Source organism: Camponotus vicinus, unplaced genomic scaffold (assembly GCF_025532165.1).
Source record: "Camponotus vicinus isolate PSW18456_S1 unplaced genomic scaffold, iyCamVici1.0 SCAF_3, whole genome shotgun sequence".
NCBI classification, from domain to species: domain Eukaryota; kingdom Metazoa; phylum Arthropoda; class Insecta; order Hymenoptera; family Formicidae; genus Camponotus; species Camponotus vicinus.
The window spans coordinates 2,386,871-2,404,292 of record NW_028141967.1 but is presented as its reverse complement, the minus strand read 5'-3'; the positions used below and the strand labels follow the sequence as shown (position 1 = coordinate 2,404,292).

At 36.9% G+C, this 17,422-nt stretch overlaps 1 protein-coding gene across 6 annotated transcripts in view; it reads left to right on the top strand.

Annotated features, from left to right (window-relative positions):
• The window catches only part of Sk (small conductance calcium-activated potassium channel), a 123,926-nt gene that overhangs the window by 102,117 nt on the left and 4,387 nt on the right, over positions 1-17,422 (top strand). For all 6 annotated transcript variants that reach the window (XM_083094578.1, XM_083094581.1, XM_083094579.1 and 3 more), the window contains 4 exons: positions 5,942-6,037; positions 11,502-11,923; positions 14,727-14,862; positions 16,188-16,298. In XM_083094578.1, coding sequence (XP_082950704.1) covers positions 5,942-6,037; positions 11,502-11,923; positions 14,727-14,862; positions 16,188-16,298 — 765 coding nt within the window. The remainder of the gene's footprint in view (positions 1-5,941; positions 6,038-11,501; positions 11,924-14,726; positions 14,863-16,187; positions 16,299-17,422) is intronic.

Below are 17,422 nucleotides of genomic sequence, written 5' to 3'. Positions count from 1 at the left end.
TTATTATATGATAAAGATTCTACATCAGGTGCTATTTATTTTAAATCTTGAATCGAGAATTAGACCGAGATAATCGTACACCTGTTTATTGATTTATGATCTGTTAGTTTTACTTTAGAACCTACTCAATGTATTCGCAAATCCCCCGAAATGCGCAACCGTTGTCGTTTCATTCACGCAAATTGTAACAAATCACGCGTCGTCCAGCGAATCCAAATGAAATTTCCGATAAACGAAATTTCGACGCGAAATTTCATTCGTGACGGTGGCTTGATCGTTCGGAGAGCGAGAATAATTATTTTTCACCCTCGAGAACCATTTGTCGGCATTCCCGAGCTTTGATATCAAAAGGGCATCCCTCGCGTGATACAGTTCATTCTCACCAACGAAGATTAATATTCTCTAAGGATTAACCTCTTTTAGATCTTTTTAAAATTGTAACCTCGAAGAGAGAGGAGAAATAATCTTCATAAAATCTATAATATGTGTGTTTAGTCTCTTTAATATCAAACGCTTGGTTTTTTTAATTGAAAATTTCAGAAAGGATATTCTCTCGGATATGCTCTGATCTTTATTACACTTTCTACTTTCGAAGCTATGCAGTGTTTTTATGTTTGAACAGAAGCGAGAGGACCGATATCTTTGCTATTTCAATATCCGCAAAAACTTGCCGCAAGTTTCGTCAGTTTTGAAACTTTTAAATGTCCGAACTTTCACTCGAGATCTTTTCGATCCAGATTTCTCCTCGATGGAACTTTATCTTGTCAGTCAAACAGGGTTGAATAATCATTTCCCTTTTCAAAGGCTGATTCCTTTCCCGTCCTTCAACATCCTCTTTTTCTTTGTCGATCCTTTGACGTCAACGAGACGTCTTTTCCGTCACGGATTAATTTTTCAGACACGTCGAACGCGCCGCAGGTTCACTCGAGTCTCTCGTCTTATTTTTCCTTGTCAGACCTACTTACAAAAAAGACTCCCCGTATCAAGCGAAGAGGAGAGGTCGAGCGATGATTGCTTTATAATCTGCTGCGGAGCGAAAGCGTATTCCCGTGATGTATCGCCGGAATCAGCCACAAAGAAGAGAGAATCTTATCCGGCATTTCCTTCTTATTGCCGCGGAAATTATGAAGAAAACAGCCGAAGAAAATTACTTTTTACTGGGATAACGACGCGAGTATTAATTCTGCTAAATTAAGCCGCAGAGTCCGGAAACTCATTACTTGATTCACGATGAAAAATTATCATTAGAGTTCCGTTTAAAAAATCGCGCGTTAGATTTATGTTTATCGATGAAATATTTTACATCATACGAATATTTTGTATATAAAAATCAATTTTTACCATAGGTGATTTTTATCTCTCCAAAGGTGTGTAGCGCACGTGCGTCGAATGAATGTCTGACAGCTAAAGGCAACCTAAATCCAAAATAACCGACTATAAATAACCATTCATGTTATAAATCGACGTACGCTTGTTCGAGGGATCAAAACACATGGCAGACCACGATGACTCCGTTGTCGGATAAATATCTTTTATTGGAGAATTATAAAAAGAATTATCAAAGTTTCATGCTCCCGGGGTGGCGTTAATGAAAAGTTCAAGTTCCTCTCGCATTTTTCATCTATAATACTTGCGTAATTTTAAGTCTGATTTCCCTGAAACCTAGGGTTTTCAAAACTTTGAAGGTTCTTGTTATCTTATCAAATTAAAAAAAAATTAAACAAGATTACGATTTTTTAGATTATATTGTGTGAGGGATTTAAAATAATATTAGATTCTGAAAAATTCGATTTCGTACAGGTAGATATATTTTATATTGAATTTTTGTTTAATTTCTGGGGTCAAATTTTGCATTTTTGCCCCAATTTGACAATGTTATTCTATCGCATTTGTATATACCCTCTGTTTATTTTTTTTTCCTGATACTGGATGCCAATGTTCGAGCAGAGTTCGAAAGTTCGCACACATCGCGCGACACGTGTACTTTGCGCGTTCAGGAAAAACACAAAGGAATTCGCTCTCGAAACTTGCGACATCCTGGAAACAGGGTTTTACTTTAACGCCTTTTTTTCGACAGACGTGAAAAAACGCGGTAAAGGTGGTTAATTTCACAGGGCGTGACCACACAAACGAAGCGCCGCGCTCGCGCTCGTTCTCGGTCGAAGGCACGACATGCGCACATTGCAACACGCACGAATAGATCATGCCGTCGCTATAGTAACCTCGTGCGAATCTGAAAGCATTCCAACGGCATGTTTGGCAAATGTTTTATTCGCGATTTCCGCGATATTACGCGGCGTTAGCACGCGCGTCGACGGAGGTGAATCTCGGATATAGTCTCCCTCCTCTTTTTTTATTTTTTTTTTTAATCCATATCAAAGAGTCGGCTGTTTGAAATGCTGATAAAAGCAAAGTTAAATAAAAAAAAAAAAAATGATACACCATCCGATACATTTGATTACAAACGCATCGAAATAAAAGCATTACGTAATATTATTTAAACGAATGTTATTCCAGCGATATTTACTTGAAAATACGAGATGGCAAGGAAACGTTCAATTCCTGGGTAATCTCCTGTACAACGAGAGTAATCTCCTGTCATGAAGGAAAAAACAGTTATATTTTACTTTGCGAGGAATTAAATTTAGCTGTTAAATAATAAATGGAGTATATGTAAAATATTTTCGACGATGGAAAGGATTCTTTTCTCGTGAGAGATAAAAGAGGGCAGAAATATCTCTCGGAGAATCGTGTGCGAGAATTGCCTCTCTCGCGGAAGGAAAATCTCGTCGGCAGGAGAAACATACGTAATCGTTGCCGACCATTTCTGTATGAATGCGAGGAGCGAAAGCTAATGTAATCGGCATCGGGACGTGTCGGCGCGATCTGAATGCATCCCCAGAAGTCAGGACACAGGCTCGTTGATGCGAAACAAAAAGGAATGCCGGAATCGCCGAGAGGGTGGCACGGCACTCCATATTGCCCTAATTGCCTCGATCACCCCTTTCAGGGGATGATTACCCGCTTAGTTTTCGTAACGGGGACCTCGTTACGAGAGCATCTCGAATTCGGCCAGGAAGTCTAAGAAAAAAGAGAGAAAGCGAGTCTCCGAAACTTTTAGAAGACATTTCAGGTGCTTGTTTTTATTCGCGCCTTGACCTTCTCAAACTTTTTTTACCAAAATATCTGAACCGCGTTTTTTGCCCTTTTAGATTTTTATTTTTTTTTTTAATCCTTTTCTTTCGGATTCTCGCGTCGCTGGAGTAACGTCAAGTTAGAAGACGCCTCGCTTTTTCCCGGTATAAATAAATGGAAAATAAAACAAAGATAGATATGATAAATAAAAAGTAGAGCAAAAAAAGGGAAAGGTTCTAAAGATATCTCGTGTAAAGATACTCCCCTCTCTCTCTCTCTTAATAGAAATAGATAAACTCTGCGTTACCTTTAGATGCTACCGCCTGTGAAATTATAATCGAGAATGGAAATGCACCGGTTTCCTCGGGAAAATCGGCCTTGATGAGATGCAATCGCATTAATTTATGTAGCAGCGGCATAATCCTCTCCCTTTCTCCCTGGCCGGTCTCGTTGTATCGATACCAGCCTTTGGCATCATGCTCGTAAATTTATTACGGCGCATCACGGTAACCGCGCGCAACATCGAGCTTACGGTTTTCATCTTCAAGAGGCGATAACCGATAATTGGATCATCCCATTGAAATATGTTTACGGGGTAAATTCAGACGACGTTTGGAAATGGATAATTGTAATCTGCATTTAGAGTCGCGTCTGCGATAATTTTCCGAATCAACTTTTCACATCTTCTCATTTTTCGAATATCTGATCTTTCCTATTTCAAGCTTCAGTTTTTCGCCTCTGGGAAAGGTAAAAAATATCTGCAAATATTCTCCTGCACTTTTTATTATTAATATCTGATCTGAAATATTTTGTTTCAGACTTGGATTTAATGTTTTTTTTTTGTGTTCGATCAGTTTTTTGTATTCATTCATTTTTGCAATATTTATCGAGGTTTCTGGCGAAAAAGCAAATTTCTTCGTATAATAATTTTGAATAAATTTAATCGAAAGAGTCACGACAGCAATGATGACAGGTAGGCACACGCGCAAATTTCACAACTTGTGACATTGTTACGCGTCGCATAATGTCACGATAGTAATTTCGCGTATCCAAGAGCGCCGTAGCACTCATAAAGTCAACTAAGGTCGGGCGAAAATGGATTTCGCGTTCATATTTTACGGTGCGCCTCCTAATCCCTTAATCCATTTATGCGGCGACCAGAAATCTCACCCAACCAGATACGAAAGCTTCGGTAGAAGCGCTAGAGAAGTTTTCGCTTGAATAAAAAGAGCGGACAATTTAACGATACAATTAAGAATTTTTCACAACGTATGTATTTGACAAAATATTTTCATCTATTCAGATTTTATTTTATATATTTCACAAATTACCCTTTACGTAAAATAAAGGAATCCTTTCTTGATCTTTGTCTCAAATGTAATCTTGCGGATAATAATAATAGAATCATTTAAATTTATGTATCTCTTACGAGATCATGTCTGGGATTTGTAAAGAAAATTTTGCCAAGAAAATTTTGCCAAGATTGATATTCAAATTGGCTTCTCTCTTTCGCTTCTACCCTTTTCCCTTTTCGAGTCCTTAATCCCTTTTCAAGCTGTACGGTCGAAAGAGGCTTTGCTCAGTCAGTGAGCTTATTGTCATCGGTCTTCCAGAAAGCAGCTTGTTATTAAGATCCGCAATTCACCTGGTCGAAAATCACATAAACCGTTTCAATACTCGTAACTTCAATATCGAAACTACATACATGCAAGAAGAGGAATCGGAGCTATCTCCCGAACATCATTCCTCGTTATAGAGGCGAATTGAGAGAAGGACGGTAGTTAGTTGGACATCGCAATGTCCTCCAGTCGCGAATAATCTGTTGTAACTTGAACCACGGTCGATTTCGCAAGTAAATCTAACGAGTTTTGATATAAGTCTTTTGATATAAGTCTCAGTTACAAAGATACTTCACGTTGGACGCTTGGAAATGAACTTTAAGTTGGTCAAAGAACTGCTTTCAGAGAGGGAAGCGGTGATGTCGCTCTGTAAACTTTAGAATATCCGGGCGTATATCTTTCGAGCTTGCTTAAATTCGTTCAAACAAAAACAGATGCGTTTGACAATACGATCAGATCAGCGGAAATTACTGTACGTAAGTTGGATCTCGTTATAAGTTAACGTGATGCCTCGACACACAATTTGCGAAACTAAACAGACAGCGATACTTTGTAGGAATTAGCTTTCATAAATTTCGAAATGTCAGGAAACTGCAGTAAATTCAGGAACACGAAAGTTTTTGGGATGTCAGATTTATAAGGTGCACATTTTATACCGAAATTTCAAAGATTAACGGGTTATTGGAGGCTTTCGATTCGACAAATGTTTAATGACGTAGAAAAGATTAGTGATGGAGGACCTCTCAGATCCTCCTTCTTGGAATAATTTTTTGGATAGTATTAATTATGTCCTTTGATTTTTTTGAATTTCTTTTTAGGATGCAAAAATAGAAGAAAGGAAGATTTCATGTTTTTTTGTAAGCACTTTTTTAATTGCATCACGGATTGAAAGCTACTAATATTTTATTGTTTCATGTGTATAAAGAATGAGCAATCAACGCGCAGTTAAATCTCAGAATTAACGTTCAATTGTTTGAGTTTGATTGTTAGATCGCTGATATATAGATTTACATATATTCTCGAACCACCTATAATACACAATTCTCGATATCGAAATGCTGAAATAACAATATTTGTTTATCTGAATGTATTTGTCGATCGCATATCTTTTGGAAAAAATCAACATTGTTATATAAAATAAATATAGAATAATTTCACAGATATATGCGAAATATTGTATGTTTCAGGCCTCGTTTTACTCGACAGCACTGAAAACCCTGATCTCTGTGTCTACTGTGATACTGATTGGCCTCATATTTGCTTACCATGCCTTAGAAGTTCAGGTACGTATAATGCACATTTCAAAGTATTACAATTGTAGCAATAAGATAGAAAAATATTTAGACGTTGAATTCACTAAATTTAAATAAAGTACAAAGACCACATCATTTCAATTTTTTCGAAAATAAAAAATCGTTATTCTACCCAATCGTTCGCGTGATTGCTATATAATTTTATTATAGAAGGCAGAACATGGCACATAATTGAAAAGATGATGATTTCTCGTGTAATGTTAAATTAAAAATATGAAATCAGATTTTTTCCCCTTAATTTCAATTTCGAAAAAATTAAATATCTTAATAAAATTTTTTTTCCATTTTTTTTTCTTTTCTAATTTATACACAATATTCGCCGGAAGATATTTGTATGTTTAAAACACACATACACCTATGCATTATTATTATTATATTATCATAATTATAATCCAAATTATATTATTGCATCGCTATAAATTGTTGAGCATAAACTATTCTAATATAATAACTATAAATAGCTACAGACAAATTAAATTTCCGCGATCGAGACGAATAATTCCGGTGAATCGTTTTCGAGCGTATCGTTCCGAGCAGACATTACGCCTCAGTGATCGCAGAATTTAACAACCTTCCATTTAGACCGTCCATTCGGTCGCGATCGCGGAAATCGGGGAAACTGTATATGACAGCGTGCGTGTGATTTCGCAGGTAGTATTAATGCGCCGCTAATGAAAGGCCAATTACATTGTGCGCGCGATTAAATTTTATCTAGTCGACGCACAAAATCGCGCACGCTAGGCATGGATGATCGCCAGCAGTAGATTATTTATGTGGACGGGCCCACGTTGCGTTTAAATCTTTGAAACCCTAGGCAAGTGAATGAGTCACGACGTATTCGCCGAACGAATGAATATGCAACAACCCTTGGGTTTAGATCAATAAATAACGTCGTGCGAGTAACTTCAAATTTACAACGAGACATTTGTCTCGGCGAAGCCGCGGAATCTTTATTCCGACTTCTACTTCGTTTTATATTGGGGAAATCTTTGCGGAAATTGCGAGTAGATCTGTCTCCCCCGCGACCCTCTTTTAAAATAACAGTTTCGTCCTGTCAAGATTGCACAGAAAATGTGCGCCGGGATTGTCTGCGATTCTTTAATGCTTGGCAATTTTTAAATACAACGAGAGATCATCGGAGGGATTTTAATTTGATACGAAATGGACGATTAAATTAAGAAGTTATCTGATGATTGTGATACAATGGCGGAGCTCGAGAAAAATAATGGCGTCGAAATCGCGGAGAAAGAAGAACCGGTAAGTGTTCATTATAATATCCGGCGAAGGGAAGTCTCTCTGCTGAGCTCTCGGCTTGCTTCCGGCCTGGATAGGAAGTCGTCTTAATGAGATACCAATGGCCGACAGTGAAACGAGCTTCGCAAAGCTCGAACGTTTAAGCGTCAACTCAAATATTGACGTTACGACCGTCTTTCAAGTCTTCACACCCAAAACTTCCGTTATATACCGAGCGATCCGCGAAGAAAGGCTGTGTAATTTGGTATCTAATTTCTCCGAGCGATTCTGAAGAAACGAATTCGTATAAAAGTATAAATTTGATATTAAAATAATAGGAGAAATGTCAATGTGTTTAAATTATCGGAAAAAAATAATGCATTGTAAATTTGCCGAGAATTTTTAAATGTTGCTCTTATCTGTCGCAATTTTAGAGGGCTTAACATTGGATTTTTTTGATGATAAATAAATCTTCGTTAAAGTTATCAATGAGATAAAATTAATAAATCGGTACATATTAGTATAAAATATTAAATAATAAATTCTGTTATTTCTCGTTTGCCTGTATCGCGCATAATCGAGTTAATCGCAGGCTCATTTTCGAAAAACAAAATTTAAAAATTAGAAAACATTACAAAGTATGCATTATTTAGTACGTATGTATCCTTCTATGGAATATAACCCAAGAAAAAAATATATATATAATTACTTTGATATTTTTTAATCTAACAGTTCTCCGTTTTTTCAAAATCAATTAAATTAAAATTACACATTCAATATTTGAACTGTCAAATGCGTCGTTCGTTGACATACTTTTACTGATCTAAAATAATATAACTCAAAGATAATCAGCAAATATTTGCAACTATCGGTTTAATATGTTTTTTTTTAAATAGAAATCAGTCTTCTTGATGCGCAAATGTGTCAATGTCGCTTGATGATAAAACGATGCAAGAGTTAATTTTGAATGGCAGATCAGCAGAGCTTTATTGTGAGTCTCTTCACCGAGAATATCGAGGTCGATCGTGAAGTGAAAAAGGAAAATGTGATGCTGCCAACATCCGTTACCGTATCCCAAACGGATAATCCTGACTCAATGTACCGGAAAAACGTCCTCGTCAAGCTCGCAGTTGTCACGCGATGCAATTTCAGCGCGATATATCGAAGCCTTCTCCTCTTCCGTCTTTCCGACGTCGTCGTGATATCCTTGCAATACGATAATGAGGATCGTCATGTTGATTCGAGACGGAAGCAGGTTCTGTGATTTTCACGAGAATTTCGAAGCAGAAATCCTGGGGTTGTAATAAAACTTTGTGCATATTACTAAATTTATTACAGAATCCAATTTGCATGTTTGAATGGAAAAAACCAGTCTTTGAACTTTTTCGTTTGTACCGGCCATCCTACAAGTTCCACAAACTTAGTTTAATGGAATTCGCAAAGTTAATTGTCGTTAAAAAGGAAAACTTTGAAGCGAGCAATTATTTGTTATAAATTATCTAGCAACAAATATCTTGTGCGCCTGAAGTTTAAATCGAGCGAGAAACACGAAAAACTCATAAACGGATTTAAACGATAATAAATCGCTCATCTGTTATCTGTCATTTATCAGTTTCGAAACTAAATTCGCGAGAAACTGTTTAAAATCACTTTTAACTATAGCAAACTATCGATCCAACTTATTGTCTGCGATCGGAAACATTACGAGCGAAAGGTTTTCGATGATGACCAACCTAGCTACTCTAAGCTGGCGCACGCAATCTTGCGGCAACGGCTGGCTAAGAGCCTAATGGCCTGCTGACCTTTCGGCACCTGTTGATTGTCGTTTATCAAGGATTTGCATGCGCAGATTTGCCGAGATTCACCTGACGCTGCGAAGCAAATGGGTCTCTCACGGGAAAACGTCATTCTGATCGATGTCATCTACGCAAGTTTCTCATCGTCCTCTTCTCCGTCTACTTCTTGTTCTGTACATACGTATTTCGTGCTTCATAAATCTATTCAGATCCCTGCAATTATCGCGGATTCTTGATATGTCAAATCTTGAGCACAGAAATCATGCATCCTTAGATGTGAATAATTTCATTCGATTCCACCATAAATTTAACAACAACAAATATTAAATATTAAATTAATAATCTCTCAGTTTTTACTGGATGATAAAAATAATATGATAAATTATCGATAAAAAAATTGCGTTTATAAAATTGTAAATTTAACGAACGTTATTATTGACCTATTGATATCTTGTGTCAAAAAAAATATCTATCTGTTACAATGTCTTATTTTAAAAGACATTTAATTCCACGTGATGTCATAATATCGCGTGCGTTTAGATAAAGAAGATTAAGGAAGTTAGAATATCATGGATTTATGAATTCATAAATCACTGATGTGAAATCTGATATTATTCTTAATATTTTAAACTTTGCGGCATCTTTATCGCCATAAATTGCCAAGAGTTCCCCTTCCGGTTTTTCTCGATGCAGCGGATTTTTTCTTCTCTCGTTTTCCTTTTTCTTGTCGCGAAACCATCTTCTCCCCTGCGTCTCTACCGGATTATTCTTCTGGATAAATGGACTTGCACTGCATTATACTAATCCATTCAGGACGCCGACAGCGATGGCGGGTTGCATCTTTCGCGCCGGACGAGAAATATGAGCTGGAAAGTATCCGCGATGTATCAAGCCACAAGATATCGCCAAGATGTAAAAGCACACGATGATGGATGTATCGTATCCCACTAAGGATCACCCGGACTTTCAGGACGGAACACAACTCCATTGTCGGAATGACGAAATTTAAAATTTCGAGGTCCGACCCCCGCTGTATCTAGGACAGAAAAACTTGAGAGATGATTTATGATGTTGCGAGTACCCGGCGATCGCTCAACAAAGGTTTTTGGTGTCAAGATACCGCGATAAGTTATCACGATGATTTACAGGAAACTAGGAAATTTATACAAAATTAATAAATCGGAAATTAAATACGTTTTATCACCTCAATTTTTCCAAGAGAATCTTGAATTTACCATATCAAGATTCATAACAAAATAAAATTGAAGAAAATAAAAAATCTCTGTGAGTAAAAATGTGCTAGAATATCTGAGAGAATCGAGGAGAAAATAAGTAAAGTAGAATATAAAATAAGTCAAGTAAAAATCTGTGCGAGGATCAGTGACAAGAGGAATTTGTGGCGTCGATAAGAGACAAATCGCACGATACGTGCCTCGAGCAGCACGTGTATAGGAGCCTTTAAGCGGGAGCTGTTTAGATCTGACAGGATCGTTACCGAGTTAAGGATGATTTGTTGCCGAAATAGCGGTGGCGTGTGTAATGTTACAACTACGCGAATCTACGTAGCGAGATAGACGGCGATAAACAATGGCGTACGTGTTGTAGCGTTTTAATCAAGTTTACGAGCAAGGCGGTTGGAATTCATATTAATCAAATGCTCTCAAAGAGCGAGCTTTCATAACGAAATACGCGGGTTTACTTTGTTCTTGATTGGTAATTTCGCGCGATCGATATCAGTGTAGGTACTCAAAAATCGCTTTGAACGGACGCCCCGCGCATGATGATGCGACGATACGGCATAATTAATTTATTCGCTTGTTTATATTTGACAAGCATGCGAAATGAATGGGTACAATGAACTTTTTTCAATAACGTTCGATTTGGAATGAACATCCCAATGATTGATAATCATTATAATCAAACATATTATTCTCCTAAGAATTAACAAATTTAAATATACATATTTTTGAGATAAATAACGGTCGAATAATCGCGCAATTTTCATCCTATTATAATATATATTATATTATTATTATATTTTAATATAATGCAAATTACTCATAAATATTTGATTAGTCTTTATCTCGCAAATATGTTTATATTTTTAAATTTTTAAATTTTCTTGTATACTATACTATTATTATATATTCTACGCAATATAATAATATTTCTGAAATTGAAAAATAATTTTAAAAAATAATTTTAATAATATTATAATAATATTATAATACATAATAGTTGAAGTAATAACTTATACTATCCAAGAATATTGTTATGGAAGAATCGTATATATTAAGGATAAATCTCTGTCGATGCTGAACAGCATCAGACACGACACCCTTAGATTTACGAGAATGTATGCACATGTAAGTATATAATCTGTCAATTTTTGTGTTGGACGACAGTTGTTCATGATCGATAACTGCGCGGACGACTGGCGGATCGCGATGACCTGGCAGCGGATCGCGCAGATCTCGGTGGAGCTGGCGATCTGCGCGATTCACCCGATTCCAGGCGAGTACTACTTCCTGTGGACGACCAAGCTGGCAAACAAGAACGGCGACATCGGCTCCAAGTGGGTGCCGTACGACGTCACCCTCTCGTTGCCCATGTTCCTCAGGCTCTACCTCATCTGTCGTGTGATGCTGCTACACTCGAAGCTCTTCACGGACGCGTCGTCGCGTAGCATAGGGGCCTTGAATCGCATCAACTTCAACACCAGGTTCGTCCTCAAGACTCTGATGACCATCTGCCCCGGCACGGTGCTGCTGGTCTTCATGGTCTCCCTATGGATCATCGCCTCGTGGACGTTGCGACAGTGCGAAAGGTGAGTCGTTTACTAATGTAAAATTATATAAAGTTTTTCATCTGTTCAGTATTATACAGATACACAACCATTTCAAGGATTTGTCATTTAATTATACTTCAAAGTTTAATTAATTAAGACTTGTTTGCGTCCGATAGTTTTACTATTGACATTATCATAATAATCCAAAGTACTTTCTTTGTTCTCGGTTCTTTTGTTTCTACTTTTTTCGATTTTCTTCGGCTTCTTTTCCAAGCTTTTGGAAGCAGTGTTTTATTTCTTTTTCACATTCGCTCCGTTAGTAAAGTAACAGTAGTTGTTCCATATTATTCACGCGATCCATTAACCAACGAGAGGAGAAACACTGACAATGCATTTTGAAATCGTGTACAGTCGAATGAACGCGACTCATTTGCGTGCGATGATTGATCTATGACCTAATGGCATGTCCATCCATCGCGAGATTCCGCGATGTAATCGTAAATCTCGGTATCCTTGCGGGAGAAGAGGGAGGGAAGGAGACAGGATCTCGGATTAGGGTCGGTCGTTGACGGTCGCCGTTGGAATTTAGTGATTCCTGGGGAGAGACCGGCTGATAATTAAATTCTCCCTGTAAATAGCCACGCCGCGATTTCAGGAATAATCAATCTTTGCCTGGGCAATATCGAGGCGGCCGGATGCCTCCAAGGACCCCGTCAGGTGCCTCGAAGCAGAAGCGAAGAAAGGATTCCTATATCCGTCACCTCAATAAAACCTTTCGGTTCTTTCTTAATGGACAGGCTTTTATCCACCCACGCGCTTAACTGAAATATTTATCACTCGGCTAATGTTGATCTCTCTTTGCCTGTCCGGCATCCGGCGAAAGTCTCCGGCCACGAACGATTCTGTGAATTCGCGATCGACTGTTTCATTGTTTCGCTTGAGGGGTCGATCATTGAAATCGCGTGCGCTTTTGCATTTGATTTATCGCGTTCCACCTTTTCCGATAGTCGATTATGATAATAGTCCCGATAATGGTAGGAACATTCAACTTCCCGACACTGTGTTTCCATTGACGTTGTATGAATACGCGAGTATCGCAAACGTCGATATCGCGTGGAAAATTCCATTTGGCAAACGATATTTACGAAAGAAGCTTCAATCTTTTGATTCTTATTCTGATAATCCCTTATTTATGATAAATAGCACGTGGCGTGGAATATTGATATTTGTGATAAAATTCACCGAATAGTTACCTCCAATAAATTCATTTAAATTATTATTATTATTATATTATTCTCTCTTAATATTGTTGATAATATTAAATAAATATTTGAATTCTGTCAATTATATTATAATCTTTATCATCAGCTTATATTTTTCTGTTACAATTAATAAATTTATATTAATATTATGTAAATATGTTAAATTCCTCTTATAATTTTATAAAATTATGCTAACGATACATGATAACCTCGCATTATTCGCTAACGTAAACTAACTAATGGTTCAGAATTATTGAATTAAATAACTATTGAATTTGCGGTCGCGGATTTGCATCTGCATTGAAAATTAAAAGATCAATTTGATAATTTTGCTTTCGCATCGCCGTAAACAAGCGAGGGCCCCGCGGCCAGTTTCACGCTCGGATTATGGGGTCGGAAATTGTCACGAAATCCGAATGGTATTTTATTCAGTATGCGTCCGTGTATACTACGTGACAGCAGGAATTTCCACGACAGTAACGCGATTTTCATGGTACATGGTCGACAATCGCTCATGCAATCAATGTTGCTGCAAAAATAATCCAGTTCCATGGGACTTTTATGGGACGGATTATTCGTCGCATCAAGCACGAATGATCAATTTTACGGGAGATGAATAAGAAAAATGGAAGGAGATCACGTTTGTTACACGATTAATCTTATTCGAACAGTTTTTCTTCATCGCTGATCGGCTCTTGTGACTAAAACATTTATTGTTATTGAAGCTTATCAGAAATTTACATTAGTCTTAAATTTTTTTATAATATTCTCATCTTTTTCCTGGAGAGGATAAAAGGTATTAGAACACTGAATTTTTAATACGATCATTTACGAGTATTTTGAACAATTCCTATTCGTCGAGCGAGTCGACTCAAGCAGATCCCGACGAAGATTGGAGCCCTCGACGAGCTCTAAAAGATGCGAACAAAGATGAAATCGTGTAACGTCGACCGGACTGTGTTATGTGATCGTTAAAACCACTTTACGATGCAGATTACGCCGCCCGCATCCTCCTCGTGTCTGATAATGAATCTCACGGGGGGTATAATAATACTATCATTCATGCCCCAACTTGCCATAGTTGCCCTAATGCTTATCCCACGTATAAAAGATTGAACGTTAGGTGTAACAAGATGAATATATCAAGCCGCTATTAAAAATGGATCAGCTGATTTGATTTTTAGAAATTCTATATTTTTAAATAATATCAAGAAGATTAAACTAGAGATGTTTTAAAATAATCTTTTAATCTCAATTTAAAAATTTTTACTATTGAATCAATATACAATTTTCTAGATTTTTATTGTTAACAAAATTGAAAAGGGATTCCTTCGCAGCTTTTTTTTTTAAATCGTACTTTTAATTTTTTTATTTTTGAGCATGTCATTTAAAATTACTTCATGATGTATATTTTTAAAGATTTAAATTTCAAGTATATTTTAGAAACTAAATTATCTCTAACCCAGAATACGTTTCTAGATTTAAGAAAGAGATTTTAAAGATTCATAAAAGCAAAATATTGTATTCCCCGTCGTTTCGCTCGTCGTTGAAATAATCCCCTTGTCGCTTTGCCACGACAGGTTCCACGACGAGGAACACGCAAATCTCCTCAACGCCATGTGGCTCATCGCCATCACTTTCCTGAGCGTCGGCTTCGGTGACATTGTGCCCAACACATACTGCGGTCGAGGTATAGCCGTCTCCACCGGGATGATGGTAAGGACAGAACGTAAATCGGCATCATCTCACGACTTCTTTTCAATCGCAGCATCTTTCGTCGATCAATATCGATCATCATGATAACGCGTCTCCGAGCAGATGTATACATACGATAAAAATTTTGCGAGAGAAAGAAAGAAAGAGGGAGAGAATTTTTAAAAAAGAATTTTTTTAGGAAAATAATTTGTTATATTTTATTTTTTGATAAGATTATCCTTATTATCCTTAACGTATAATAATTATCCCGACGAAATTCACCGCGCTACAGGCGTCACATTACAGGCATCATCAATCGCCATGGTCGTTAATCCTTACTAAGGTTACCGCAAACTACAGAGACACAATATACTGCATCTGTATGTCCAGGTCCGCGGAACTCCGCAGGCATGTAACTCTCGATGTAACTCGCGTTAAGCACCACGCCCGACCTGGGCTTTATTACAAATCCGGACGACTGTAATATGCGAGCGAGCGAGCGAGCGATCGATCGCGATTCGGATACCAGTAGTTGACAAATCGCTCGTCGTGATTTACACGGTGTTTCGTCCCGCTATCCCTTTAATAGTTGCACCAACTGTGTAATTAAAGGCGACGAAGGACACAATAGACGCCACGTTTCCGCTCGCCGCTCCCATGGGAATGTGGGAAGTCGTTCCCGATTGTTATATGCACCTTCCTTCCGTCCAGCATCTCACTCGCACTTCCGCGAGTTAATTCGCAACTCCTGTTAATTCGTAACTATCTCCGAGCTGCTAACCAACGCATGGTTGATTCCAGAGATGCTGGCCAATTCCTCGTAAACTTCCGCTACGCGAGCACGACGGCTGTTGCCGGAAATCCAGTCTCGAGCACGAATCGCAATACATTGCAAAATCCTCGCCTCCCCTTTTCCATCAATCCCTTTTAATTAATAATCTTTCTCTTTCCTTCTTTCTCTCGTGCACGTTAAATCCGCTGGTAGCGTCGCGTAAATTGTGCGAAATTGCTTGGTCTGGGATTCTGGCTGTTAACTTTTAACGGTAATCTCACGTAGGAGCATTCTGTTTTCCAACGAAACAGATAATCCTGCAATTAAAGTAATGAGACTGATGTTACTTGAAAAATTACAAAATTAATTATATAATTAAGACAAAAATCAGTTTTATATTATTGAAAATAAATTTCTTCGTGCGAAAAGTATTTAAATTACCGCCAACTCTTGACAGCAATTTGAATATTCTTGTGGAAAGAAAACACACACTAGATCGAAAGACAAAACCAAAATTTCGAAAGCGAGAAAGATATTAAAAATTACATTTAAAATCTTTTTTTCAAATTTTTAGGGCGCCGGGTGCACCGCTTTGCTGGTGGCAGTCGTCTCCAGGAAGCTCGAACTTACGCGGGCGGAGAAGCACGTGCATAACTTTATGATGGACACGCAATTGACAAAAAGGGTAAGACCACTTGCTCTTCATCCATAGAATTACAAGGCCTTTACGTTAATGGTAACCTTTACGTAGTGTTTTAATATGGCGGAGAATTTTTTATACTGTTGTAGAGCAAAACGTTCTTGCGATGCTATTCCAGTCCACAGTGACGTAAATTTTAAAGCAATAAAAAACTTTACAAGATGCAGCAGGAATCCTTTAATCGAATATCATGGATTATAAATTATATTAGAAGGTATTTTCGGTTTCGATTGAGAGAATGTTCGGTTCACACAGAGAGCAGTAGAGCTCTTGGTCTATACCAATTTATAATAGCTGATATAATATAGCGGTCTTCACCGTTTCTACATCGATCGACAATCAAGAGATAGACACTTACCATGAGCTACAACTTCTTTACAATTGAAACTTTTTTGCTTAAACATTTATCGAACTTGTAAGTGGATTAAACGAGATATTTAAGTTTTTTGGTTTGCCGGATCATTTTCGTGAAAAATTTCATTCTAAAATGACGTAATATTTTAATGACACATTGTTAAATTTGATAAAAAGCAATCCCTGAAATAAGAGAGATTAGAAGTAGAATTTATATAACATGATGATATAAAATAGTATTTTCTTTTGTTTAAATAAGCAATTAAATTACGCAAGGTATTAACTGAAAATTTTACAAATATCAGAGCTCTCTATTGTTGCAATAATCAACCATGCGTTATACATTATATAATGCGTTTATTCTGCGCAAGTTTCTGAGTTAAATAAGATAACAACTTTTAATGATATGCATAGCAAATAAGTTTCTGAAGTGAAACGAGCTATCTGTGTGTATCAAAATATTAAATTATATAAATAGATGCAATTATATGTAAAAAGAGATGCTGTTAAATTTTATATAAATATAAATATATATTTTATTATTATTATTATTATTATTATTATTATTATTATTATTATTATTTTTATTATTATTATTATATATTTAAAATATTATATTATATTTAGTATATTTTATTTTAGTATATTTTAAATAAAATAGGACAGAAACTTTTTTAAAGTTTGTAATTTACGAAATTTTAAAAAGATCCAGAAAAATTAGATTCTCTTGAACAATTTTCTTTACTTGAAGTGTT